The following is a 13,260-nucleotide window of genomic DNA, read 5'->3' on the forward strand; positions in this document are numbered from 1 at the left end:
AAGAGCACTTAAGGCAGACCTCTTAATGCTGCTTCCTGTCTGAAGCTCAAAGTATAAGTTGCCCTTTCCTTTCCCCCTTTACAAACAAGGCTTTTTGCCAAGAATAGCACAGCCCACCTAATGAATTAGACTAGCTTCCCTCCTGAGTTGGAGAATGTCAAATGCAGAGAGACTTGCAGCTCTTTGGCCTCCGTACAAAGTCATTTTACAAAACTGAGTTAGGAAATTTTTATGTTACTGTGGTGGTGCGAGTACAGAGACCAATAAGAACTGGAAACTTGTCCTGATAACATCCTGGGCAGAGAATAGGAAAAGAATCCACAGAGTCCAGCCCATGTCATCAACTTCAGCAAAGGCTTGGAATATCACCTCCAAAGGAAAGCTGGATTAGTGACCCTGCTGGGTTTTAGTGGGCTTTGGTTAGAGAACTGTACCTGTACAACACATAAGGCTTTGGTTTCAGGTGGAGACTCCCTGGAACAACAGCTGGAAGGTTGCCTTTCGAATGAAGACTGTCAATCCCAGGGATGGGTACAAGGGATCTTTTGCAAGCCAGAAAGATCAGTGAGAGCAATACTGGGGCCTGATGACGGTGAGGTTGATGGCCCATTTTTTCAGGGAGAAAGTTTCTCTGGCTTTTGTTAGCCCTTACACATCAGTTAGTTGATGGACTGCCGATTCTTTTGCACAGAGCAGCTTGAGAACACAGTCACCATGGCACCCTCTCAAGACCAACTATGAGGGATCAGGCTATAAAAGCAACAGTACAAGTACAGTTCCAAAGACTGGAATGTAAATCAAATACTAGGAACTCCTTTCCAGACAGCCTCTGGCAGTACATGCACAAGCCTGGGCAGGAGGCCAATAGAACAGCAGAGGACCTCCAGGTTCCAAGCTCCAGATCCTCTGGAGACACTGATTAGCAGGTTTCTGGGTTTTGTTACAAAAGTAGAACACAATCATAAAAAATAATTTGGTAAACACGAAGGTAGAAGGAAGCACGAGTCACTGTGAAGTTGAAAACGGCTGGCTCAAGGGGAAGTGGGGCTGTAGGTGGTGGTCCAAGCCCAACTGTTTGTCATGTGGAGCCTGTAATTCACACCAAGTTTTAAGGAATCTCCTACAGCTTACAGGTGAGACTCAGGCAAGCCTACCATGCAGCCAGTGCTAGAGCAAAGGCCACATTCATGGAGAAAGGAGAACACCCATAGCCTTTGCCGGACATTAAATCAGGGCTGCATGGTTCAGTGCCTGCTGCCATTGAGTTTGTCAGCATTGCTACTGAGTACCTACTGTGTGTTAAGTCACATCTTTGGTTGTACTCTAGAACTTCGGCTGATGTGTTCTGCCCTTCTGCAGCCCTGGGGATGGAGTCTGACCTTGTGGGGGTCATTGTGAGTGCTAATTTTTCTTTTGTGTAAATATAAGTTAGTTGAAACATTTCATATTTTCCCAGTTTGTCCTCAAAGCAAGAGTAGGGTAGGAATGAAGCAGGGAGAACTCACTAAATGCCAGGTACTTAAAGACAAATTTTTCCACTGAATCCTACAATCAAGATCAAAGCAAGAATCATCCCCCACTTTGAAGACCCCTACACTGAGGAGTGAAATAAATCAGGAGGAAATAATTCCCTACCGTTTCACAAGTTCAATTAAATTCTTTCTTTTTTTTTTTTAATGTTTACTTTGAGGGAGAGGGAGAGACAAAATCCCAAGCAGGCCCAGTGCTGTGCTGTGGGCAGGGAGCCCACGCAGGACTCCATCCCACAAACCATGAGCTCATGACCTGAGCCAAAATCAAGAGCTAGATGCTCAACGGACTGAGCCACCTAGACAGGTGCCCCTCAATTAAATATTCTTAATATGAGAAAAAGTCAAAGGGAAAGGAAAATGCAGCCCAACAGTGAGATTGTGATGCTAGCATTCACAGCAAAGCAAGGGCTTTAGTCAGTAGGCCCAAACAGTTCAGGGTCGACCTTATTGTTAACTGCCCTTGCACCAAACCAGGGGAAGACCAAGACCTGCCTCCACATGCCCTCACAGCATTTCTCCCAGGCAAATAGGCCAGAGGGCCATAATCAAGGATATTTTGGGGTCATTTGCCTACTTTTCCTATGCTGAGAAAGAAGGATGGGACTTGGGCTGGGACTACTTGGGTAATTTCTAAAGAGCCACCCTTGACTGACAGTGCTGTCAAGGAAAAAAGCTCTGGTTCACATGCCCATGTTTAGGATAGATTAAGAATTCTAGCTTCCATCTAATGGGATTTTAATAGTCTCAATTTTTACTTTCTTTTTTGATTCCTAAGGGAATCTGTTCAGGTAATACATTCTTGTTCCCTCCACCTCCTCAGCTAGTCCTCTTGTCTGTGGGCAAGGCTTCAGGCTCACCTCCCTCTGTGATGAGCACATGTGCAAAGGACTCTGCCCCTACTGCTGACATTGTGAGAAAAACTAAACCAAAACAAGAAGGGCAGCCAACACACTGTCACCACTAGGCCTGGGAGTCCCAACTTGCAAGGATCAGAGTAAACTTGGGGAAAGAAACAACCTCCTCTGGTTTGTTTTTCACTTAAATAAATAAATGGATAAATAGGCTCTTTCGCTTCGTTGCCATTTATCTATTTTAATGACAAGCAAGGCAGGAGAGATTCTTTATTTTCCCCAAACAATGTATGTGTGTGTTATCTATATATCTCCATGAGGGCAGAGATTTTTTTAGTGTGCATTCAGTATTCATTGAAAGAAGCAATTTCCATATGACCACAAACCTATTTAAGTTCTAAAACTCTTGCCTCTAAGATTTGTTTAGTCTTAACTCCTACAGAAACAAAAGGTGTCCCTGAACTAGTCAACAATGAGAGTCGTGACTAGATGACAGGATACCTAGCTGACAGTCTCTTTCCAGACAAAAGGGTACCTCACAGAGACTTTAGAGCTGGACAGCAAGGAAACACTTATCTGACATTTAGAATAATGTAAATCTCATTTCAGATCAACAATGTATTTTCAGTGCCATTTACTATAAATAGCAAAGGATCAGAGGATGGGCAGTGATAATGATTCCTCCCAGTGCCCATGGAATAGGTAAGCCACAGGTCCACATGGATCCTGGAAAATCCTTGCCTCTGCCAAAGCAGAGAATTTCATCAGCTGGGCTACAGGCTCTAAGGAATATTGGAAAAAGGAATTTTCTGGGTAACATAAAAGGGTGTCATGGTTAAGTGAGCACCCTACACAGTACTGTTATTACTTGCTTCTCACAAGGTCTTGAGACTTAAGTCTTTGACAGGAAAGATACACTCTAGTTATGATAAGGACAGTTTACCATGTCCTTCCTCTTAATCTCATTTGATCCTTACCCCATGTTAGACAGGAATGCACATACCAAGGCAAGTATCTTACAGCAAGCTCCTGTTTCAACACTAAGAGTGGGCTGTTTTACCTACACTACAAGGACTGCTCCAGTGCAAAAATTTAGATTTCTGTGCTACTTTCTATTCCAGAAAAACATAAAGGATGAAATTCTAAAATACTGGTTCATTTTTTAGATGAGAAGAAAAACAGAAAGCTTAAGCTGAGGAAATAATGAGATAACCTATTAGAAAATGGTTATCAGGGGCGCCTGGGTGGCGCAGTCGGTTAAGCGTCCGACTTCAGCCAGGTCACGATCTCGCGGTCTGTGAGTTCGAGCCCCGCGTCAGGCTCTGGGCTGATGGCTCAGAGCCTGGAGCCTGTTTCCGATTCTGTGTCTCCTTCTCTCTCTGCCCCTCCCCCGTTCATGCTCTGTCTCCCTCTGTCCCAAAAATAAATAAACGTTAAAAAAAAAAAAAAAAAGAAAATGGTTATCAGAAAATTTACTTTTGGTTAACTAGAGAAGTTTTCAAAAATAAACTGAAGAAGAATGTTGGGGGGTGCAGCGGGGCGCAGGCATGGAATCTGTGCACAGATTAAGCTTGGTTTATGCAATGGATACATTCCTGACAGGATATTGCTATTTTACTGGGGCATTATATCTTACAGTGGAAATGGGATCCATGATGAGAAACTTGTGAAAGACGCATTAAAGTGAACAGCCCCACTCTGGTATTTCCCACTTTATAATTTGGTTTTTAAACCTCACAAATTTGTACAGGTAAGCAGAAAAGAAAGAGGCTAGGCCATATTTGAGGAAGGGGCTGAGGCTCACTGAGCAGTGGCTTAGCCCTGCAACATCTTCATCTCTGCCACATCCGTCTGGTAGGGATTTCTATGATCTCCATTTCCCAGGTAAGGCCAGGGAGAGACATGGCTGATCCAAAGTTATTCGGAGGTCTTGAGCTCACTTGGTCTACCCTAGTGATCGCTACAGATTAGAGCCACAGGCTGCGCAGAGTTGAGTTGCATCCAAGATGTGATGGTTAGCCTTGAGCAGTGAGAGCCTTCCCACTTCTCTGTTGCCAGAGAAATGCTCCCACAGCCAGCTCTCTTCAGCATTTCTGGGTTTTTAATTACCTGAATTTACCAGTAGGTTAAGCTAAGACAGGTTTCACTGTCTTTTTCACCATTACCCTCAATACCAAGCTCAGTGATGAGTGAATCCTGCTGTGACTATCATATTGCTGACCCCAAATGAAGTCCCTCTCTCAGGATTTATGCCTGGATATTGCTTCTTGGCATTTTGGCTAAGATCAAGGGTCGGACTTATGCCTGGAGGTAAGTACTTAATTGTGGGTATTAAATATGAAAGAGAGGGCACCTGTCTGGCTCAGTTGGTAGAGCATGCAACCTTTCATCTTGGGGTTCTAAGTTCAAGCCCCATGTTGGGTGTAGAGGTTACTTAAAAATAAGTCATAAATAAAATCATAAATAAAATGGAAGAGGGAGGGGATAAAGAGCAGATATATTAAATAAAAGAGGGAAATTAATATGAGAACTTCAGAGCAAAACAACATTGCACTAAAGTATTTCTTCAGGGGATATGTGCAAGGCAATCCACGAATATACAAGACCAAAACCCTCAGGGTCCCTCCAGAAAAAGAGAATGTGGGTTTTATTCAGCAGCCTAGGAGACCTTCTAGAGAATCTATAAATCAACTGGCTGCCTGGACCAAGCTGTGGCATCTGGTATCAGTTTTAAAGGCCAGATGCCCTTTCAGAAGTTGCCTCTTCCCATGAGTTGGCAGGTACTTAAGGCCTACAATTTGATTCTCACTCATCTCTTAAAAAAAGATAAGTGTGTGTAGCAATGGCCATAAAGATGGCATAAACTTCAGAAAGAAATAAGGAAATAAAGGCTGGTCTGCCTCAGTGGGGGTGGGGGGGTGGGGTGGGAGGGAACACCATAAAACAGAATCAGACTTGAAGATACATTGTTGAAAAATCCAAATTGTAAAATTCATTACCTACAATTATTACATCAACATAAAAAAAATAGGGATTTTTTTAACAAAAAGTTTGACATTCAAAAAGTAAGAATAAAAAAAGGCATGATTTATAAATCCACAAACATCCATGCACACTTTTAGAATGATAGCTACTGGAAGAATGAGACCTTTTAAAACTCCAATCTAGACAAGACTATCATTCCAACTGCCTCTTGATTTCCTACAGGTTGAAATACCAGGAATCTTAAGAGAGCTGCTGTGGTCAATGTCACATTCATCCCAGCCTCCTTCCTAAGCTGATGTTGAAAATGTGATGAATCTTCTGCCTTAGCTTTGATGCTGGGGGAAAAAAAAGAAAAGGTTATTGAACTATGTAGTCCAGCCAATCAAATCCATAAATTAAAATACAGCAGTGATACACTATTTATGTACTACCTACGTGGAAAGCACACTCAGGAATTATTTTACTACATATAGAAAACTCAACAAAACAATGAACATAACCATCCATTTGGAACCTAGAGCCTAATTTTTTCTCTTGTCACTCGTGATCTATAAATGTCACAATTAAAAGTGATGAGAAATACTTGAAATATAACTTTTTTCATGGCATGCTCTGCAGTGAAGGGTTCTAAAAGCAGAATCACACAAACACTGTTCTAAATTAAAATCAGTTGAATCCAGGTAGTAATTCACAAGATTTCACATTGACTCAGGATAGTTAGGAGATGTGAAGGTTATTTATGTATTTCTGGATTTCGCACTATTAAAAACTGTAAATGCATGTCTTCAAATAGTGGCAAAATGAAGCAAATATATTCTTTCTGGGTGCTCTCTAGCACCTTTGACAAATTTAAACTTGGCTTTAGACAACTTTTAAGCTGGGTGTGAAGAAATCATTTTGGCTGTCACCTTGTATTCGGATTTCCTTAACATTCAGCAATGTGAGTGAATCAATCTGAGAGTCTTTTCAGTAATCAGAGTTTTCAAGGTATGACCTATTTCCTAGCTAAGCCTGTCACTTCAGTCTTTCTGAGCAATGAAAAAGCAAAATTCCTTGGGAAAAGCAAAATATAACAAGTCTTCCTCCTGTTAGAAGAATACAACATCACCTAAAGAAACCATCTTTAGTCTGAAGGAAAAGAAAACTCCCTAAGATATCTTTCAAATTTCCAAAAGGACAGAACAAGACTACAGCAGCACAAGCTTGCCACAGCTTTGGGTACTGCAAATACGGTCTTTGACATAAGGTGTTAGCACATGATTCTCTCATCCTGGGCACCAACCAGGCGACACACTGGCCTGTGGGGTCAGATAAAGCTTTTCTTGCTTTTTCTATTTCTGGTGGATAAAGGGGGAAATGTAACTCCACTAATCTGACAAGCTGCATTTCTTTTCCATTATTATTTTTTTAAAGATTTTTTTTTAATGTTTATTTTTGAGAGAGGGAGAGGTGCAAATGAGAGTGCAGGAGGGGCAGAGAGAGCAAGACAGAGAATCCCAAGAGGGCTCTGCACTGTCCACACAGAGCCCGACATGGGACTCAAACTCACGAGCTAGGAGATCATGACCTGAGCTGAAATCAAGAGTTAGACACTTCACCAACTGAGCCACTCGTGCCCCTGCATTTGTTTTAACGCTCACAATTAACTGCTGCCTTAAAATCACATCTCCTTTCACCAAGGGAGTGGCTGTTCCATTACCTTAGAGCTTGCCAAGACTAGACACAATGCACAGAAAGAACTTCTTGAAATGCAAGCACTCTTGTTTTCCTACTTTCTCTTTCACATTTCATATATAGTCACTTTCTATACTGCCATGTTCCTTCTTGGATAAAAATGTTCTCAGGAAAAATGGGCCAAGAAATTCAGCTGACAAATTCTATGAGCCAATAATGACAGCTTCCTAGTTAATCACTCCTCTTTCTCCTTAAGACCATGGTCTGGAAATATTAACTCTGACAGAGTAATAACACCTTTCCTGAGTGAGCTGCTGCTCTTTGTTAAGTATTGCTCACTAATGGATAAAGCTGGTCAACCACAAAGGCTGCTAGCAAGTGGCCAGGGATGGCTGTTAAATAACAGATTGTTTGCTCAATATATTTGTATTTGAGTCAAAAGAAAAATCATACCCTCCATCTATTTGATATACCAATGCTCATTTCTTCTCTGGGACCAAAATAGTTAAGAGTTGGATAGACTACAGAGATGTATTTGCCTCAAAAGTGCAGAATAACTACAAAATATTTTTAAATCTTAAAGACATTATGTCCTAAATTATCTTCACTGTCCAGTCTCAAGATACCAACAATTCCAGTTGATTCATTTCTTTTTGCTAGCCAGCTTCAAAACCCACCTAAATTCTAATTTCAGAGCTTAAGATCTATTCTGGGCAGAACTACAACAGACATTTTCAGGTACATGGCTCAATATCAAGCTTTTTCGGTCTCTGGGCTGGCATTATTGTTTAATGTTTGCTAGCCTCTATCACATGCAAACACCTCAGGCAAGAGACAAAAGAACGGCGAAGTCTCCACAACACTTTCCAGGAGCCTCTCAGGGATATCCTTCAACACCACATGAGTCCGTCATAGCACACACATCAGAAGACTTCTTAGGATCGAAGTATCTACAAGAGTCTTTTTTTTTTTTTTTAAGTTTATTTATTTATTTTGAGAGAAAGCATGAGCAGGGGAGAGGGGGAGAGAATCTCAAGCAGACTCTGTGCTGTCAGCGTGGAGCCTGACATGGGGCTCCATTTCACGAACTCTGAGATCATGACCTGAGCTAAAATCAAGAGTCAGACGCCTAACCAACTGACATTTTATTTGAAGGACGCTGAGACACACATACTCTTTTTTTTTTTTTTCACCGTTTATTTATTTTTGGGACAGAGAGAGACAGAGCATGAACGGGGGAGGGGCAGAGAGAGAGGGAGACACAGAATCGGAAACAGGCTCCAGGCTCCGAGCCATCAGCCCAGAGCCCGACGCGGGGCTGGAACTCACGGACCGCGAGATCGTGACCTGGCTGAAGTCGGACGCTTAACCGACTGCGCCACCCAGGCGCCCCGAGACACACATACTCTTAAAAACACTCTAGAAGTATAGGCTCCCCACAGGCCTCTTCCAGGTGACAACATGAAAATAATTAGTCTGCGGGCAGAGCTGCTTTCAGGGATACTGGGTTCATGCCTGAGGACTCTTCTCTGGATGTTGACACTATGAAATAACTGTCAAAAATGAATATCACAGGGCAGAGGATCCCTACATTTTTGAGGTTCAAGACCCCTTTACAATATTAACAGCTTCGAGAGACACCCTGGCACAACACACACACACAAATTTCTGCACACCAGTCTATGGTCATGTCAATCAATTACAAAACCTCCTTAGTCTCTCCTGATCTGCAACCCAAACACCACGAAGCGTCCTTTTTTGTTTTTTGTTTTGTTTTGGTTTTTGGTCTTTTTAAAGTTTATTTATTTTGAGAGAGAAAAAGTGCAAGTTGGGGAGGGGCAGAGAGAGGGGGAGAGAGAGAATCCCAAGCAAGCTCCACACTGTTAGCGCAGAGCCTGATATGGGTGGGGCTCAAACCCATGAACCATGAGATCATGACCCAAGCCGAAGTCAGATGCTTAACTGACTCAGCCACCCAGGTGCTCCTCCATGAATGGTTCTGATCTCTCATAGTCCAGCATGACTGGAAAGACTATGGTTACATACAAGACAGAGAAATGTAACAGAAAACTGATGTGAAAAGTCTTTAGGGAGGGCACAATACCTCTTGGAAGCAAAAAGCAAGGAAAGAATCTGCCATAAGCAGTTAGGAAGTAAAAGCTCATCCTACTCCTCCTGCCTACGCCTCCCCATGGGGTGCACTCAGGCAGCCAGCAACTATCTAGCTGCTCCGTGACTGAGCTCCAGGAACCTTACCACTATGGGACATTGAAGCACTGACTAGAGGTTTTTTTTAAAGTATTACAGAAGACGATCCAAAAAGTCAAAAACTTCAAATTCCTGACTTCCAACTTCAGATTAAAAAAGAATATATATATATATTTATATATATATATATAAAATATATATATATTTTTATATATATATAAAAATATATATAATATATTATATATATTATATATATTATACATATATATTATATTATATATATATATTTTTTTTTTTAGCGAAACTATCTGAGTGGGGTATGATGTTTGAGGCTGAAGTACTTTCTGGGAAGCTGAAGTTTTGATTAGTTCCTTGATACCCACATAGAAGGGAACCTCTTTATATGTTCTGCCTCCCAAAACAAGACCCAACTGGGGCAAGGCAAGGGCTTACCTATGTTTCTGAGGATAGAACTAAAACAGGAGGCATGAGTCTTTCACTCTATCGGTTTGGTCAATTTTGTAAGCTTTTTCTGAGCTGCTCTAGGGTAAGCCTATACTAGGTTTTGGAGACAGAAGGACTAAAACTTTAGGCACCATCTCTCCCCTTGAGAAGCTTACAATCCTCTAAAAGAGGCCTGAGTAAAGTGCCAAGGAAACGAACTTTGGGAGAGGGAGCAATTAATTCTACTGCCTAAAAAGGCCAAGGGAAATGAGAAAAACCATGTTTGGGGGGGATTTTGAAAAGCAACCGGGATGCCCAGCCCCATCATCTGAGCTGCTTTCTGCCACTCTCCAGGGCCCCAGCACCAGGACCCAGATACAAGGCTCCACAGGCAACAGCTCACCATATAAAGTGTACAACTTCAAATCAGACTAAGCCCTACAGAACAGGGAACACCTATATGTGAGCATTATTCCATCTACATTCCCATCAACAAGTCAGAAGGGCCAAACAAGTCTGGTTAGACTCTCACCCATTGGGGTAAAAATGTTACCAAAAAGATTTTTTCAATAAGTGTAAAAAAGTAGCACTCTAGCCAACATTTTCTTAAAAAGTAAGCAAAAAGCTCAAAACAATGTTCATAAAGGAAGTTTGGAGGAGTGCCTGGCTGGCTCAGTCAGTGGTGCATGTGACTCCTGATCTCAGAGTTGTGAGTTCCAGCCCCATGTTGGGTGTAGAGATTACCTAAAGATAAAATGTTTTAAAAAATAAAAAAGTTTAGAGGTTGAGTTTATGTATTACTCTACCAAAAATGTGTAATTTAGTTATCTAGCTGTGAAAAGGTTTATACCAATTACAGAGAAATAAAAGTAAAAAGGCACATTAAGTGTCCACGGATAAATGAAGGGATAAAGATTACATGCTATATATGTATGTATGTATGTATATGTGTGTATGTGTGTGAAATGGAATACTACTCAGCCATAAAAAAGACCTTGACATTTGCAACAACATAGGTGAACCTAGAAGGTATTCTGCCAAGTGAAATAAGTCAGACAGATGAAGACAAATGCTGACAAATGATTTTACTTATATGTGGAATCTAAAAAAAAAAAGAACAAATAAAACAAAAAGATTCGCAGACAAACTGATGGTTACCAGATGGCAGGTGGGTACTGAAGTGAAAGGGATTAAGAAGTACAAACTTCCACTTATAAAATGAGTAAGTCATGAGGATGTGATGTACAGCACAGAGAATACAGTCATTAATACTATAAAAGCTTTGTGTGGTGATAGATGGTAACTAGACTTCTCATGGAGATTATTTTATAATGTAAAAAAACATTATGATGTACACCTGAAACAAATAGGATATTGTAAGTCAATTATACTTCAGTAACAAATTTTTAAAATTTTTTAATGAAAGGGCTTAAATCCTTGAGGAGTAAACAAGAACATCCAGAAAACAATATACTCTAACATATATCATCATAAAGGCAGGGTCCATTAACTCTATACCATTTCAAATGCACTGAGAAATCCTGTTTACCTTTTTCATTAATTCACTTCTGGTAGTAAACTGTGGCAGGTCTTCCACTTCAATCCCATCAGCCATTTCCATCACTTTGTCTAAAAGGTCTTTGTTGTAACTGCACAATAAAAAGTAGTAAGATAAAAACCCTGGAGGAATTACTTGTCACTGTGGACTAATAAGAAATTGCAAGTAGCTGGACTGTGAACTCGACTCTTAGAGCTCTGATGTGATACTACAGGAAAGGGACACATGTTCAACAGTAAATCTGGAAACAGTTCTTCCGGCTTGTGGACTCAGAAGTAGCTCTAGGAATGCCAATAGAGCAGTCGTTTCAAGACTTCCAAACCAAAAAAGGATTTACGAAAATAGACGCACTATACATCTGGCAGTACATACGCATGGATAAAGTATGAGGACCAAATTTTATTTTTTAAACACATGGAATTCTGGTCTAATGTAATCATTATTTGTTCATTTGTCCAATTTTCTGACATTTACCTAATCTTGGAACCCATTACCCAGGATTTCCCAGGAGCACCTAGAAAATAGAGAAAAAGCCTTTGGCACTGCTTCTTCAAATCCTGTTCTAATAAGCCCCAACATCTGAAAGCAAAACCAAGTGGCTAGGGGTTGGAGGGGCCATGTGACCAGAGTCAGACATCCATAAGGTGCACAGAAAGCAGGACTAAGCCGAGTCCTCTTATTATCCTAACAATTTCAGGACGCTAAAATAAAAGGATGTGGAGCTTCAAGATTTGACACCTTCTTCAATGAGAGGGTACAGGCACTTCAAAAGCAGTCTCTTGAAGGCATCTGTTATTTTTATATCTGTAAAGGCAGAGAGGCAATGGCTGGCTCTTGCTAAGGGTCCAACAGAGGGGACAGTGGGGAGAAAAAGCCAAAGGCCACAAATTACATCCTGCCATAATTGGTAAAATCTACTAATCCTGTCAAAAACCATCCGGCCCTCTCTCAGCTACTTCATATGTAAATTGGAGACCTCAGTTTCTGTCTCTGCACGTTTGCCACGTGGGTGGAAGGAGCTAAGGCACTTAAAAATGTACTTGGCAAAGATGATAGTTTAAATTAATAGTAATAATACACATAACAATGGCATTTTAGAGCTCATCAAAGGTTGAGCTCTTGCTAGATAGCAGCCTGTGCTAGGTGCTTTTTTTTAGTCTTTAACATTGCAGTCATCACAACTCACTTTCCAAATGAGAAAACTGAGGCTCAGAGGTTAAATACCTTTCCAAAAGGGCGGACTAACGTGGTCAACAGCCACAGGTTAGAGCGCCAGGAGGTTGGGGGCAGGGTCAGCACTGGCAGGGGGGGCTCAGCCCAAGGGGAGGGCTGCAAGTCTGAAGGCAGGGGACAGGGTGAGCCAGCCCGCAGGGGTCCGCACCTGCAACCCAGGAAGAGGTGGTTGGCCCACACCATGGAGAGGGACAGCAGCTGGTCCAGGCGGCCACCGCCATCTGGCGGGTCGCGGTAGTCCGGCAAGTGGCGCAGGATGAATTCCATGCGAGCCTTCCATTGCTTCTCGCTCTCCGAGTAGGAGCGGAACTGCTCCGCGAAGTCAGCCGCCTGCCGCACCCCCGAAACCAACTCCGCCACCGCGGCAGCCGCCTCGCCACCGACCATGGCGCCCTCCGCCGCCGAGGGCCGCACCCGCCCGCCGCCTTCCCGACTCGCACCGCGCCACTTCCCGGCGGCTAGAGCGGCCCTAGCGGCGTGCGACTGCTAGGGACGACCGGCCTGGAGCGCCCTCGCCGGGAGCGGCGGCCTCACCGGCCCCGGCCCCGGCCCCTCAGACCTCCGCAGTCCCAGGCGCCTGGCGTGCGTCCACCCAGGAGTCGCAGGGGCCGTTCTCAGTCGACCCGCGGGGAACCGGTAGGGAAATGGAGGCCCCAAGCACAGAGACGGAGTGCCCCTCTCCCATTCGGCAGCTCGGTACCAGCCACAGTTGTGCTGTGTCCTTGCCCTGGGGCTTTCCCCAGCACCCAGCCCTCAGATGGATGCTCTCAGTTCT

The 13,260-nt window shown here is 42.8% G+C and overlaps 1 protein-coding gene across 1 annotated transcript; it reads right to left on the reverse strand.

The window, feature by feature from the left end:
* Window positions 1-5,332: 5,332 nt before the first annotated feature.
* On the reverse strand, window positions 5,333-12,911 carry CDKN2AIPNL (CDKN2A interacting protein N-terminal like). The gene is made up of 3 exons (XM_047084734.1): window positions 12,634-12,911; window positions 11,244-11,343; window positions 5,333-5,703 (listed from the first exon to the last, which is right to left on the reverse strand). The coding sequence occupies exons 1-3, from the start codon at window positions 12,870-12,872 to the stop codon at window positions 5,692-5,694; spliced, it is 351 nt and encodes a 116-aa protein (XP_046940690.1). The 5' UTR covers window positions 12,873-12,911; the 3' UTR covers window positions 5,333-5,691.
* Between the last annotated feature and the right edge of the window lie 349 nt (window positions 12,912-13,260).

Source organism: Lynx rufus, unplaced genomic scaffold (genome assembly GCF_022079265.1).
Source record: "Lynx rufus isolate CCGP_SWC_20201006 ecotype Redwood Valley unplaced genomic scaffold, mLynRuf1.p SCAF_1, whole genome shotgun sequence".
Lineage (NCBI taxonomy): Eukaryota > Metazoa > Chordata > Mammalia > Carnivora > Felidae > Lynx > Lynx rufus.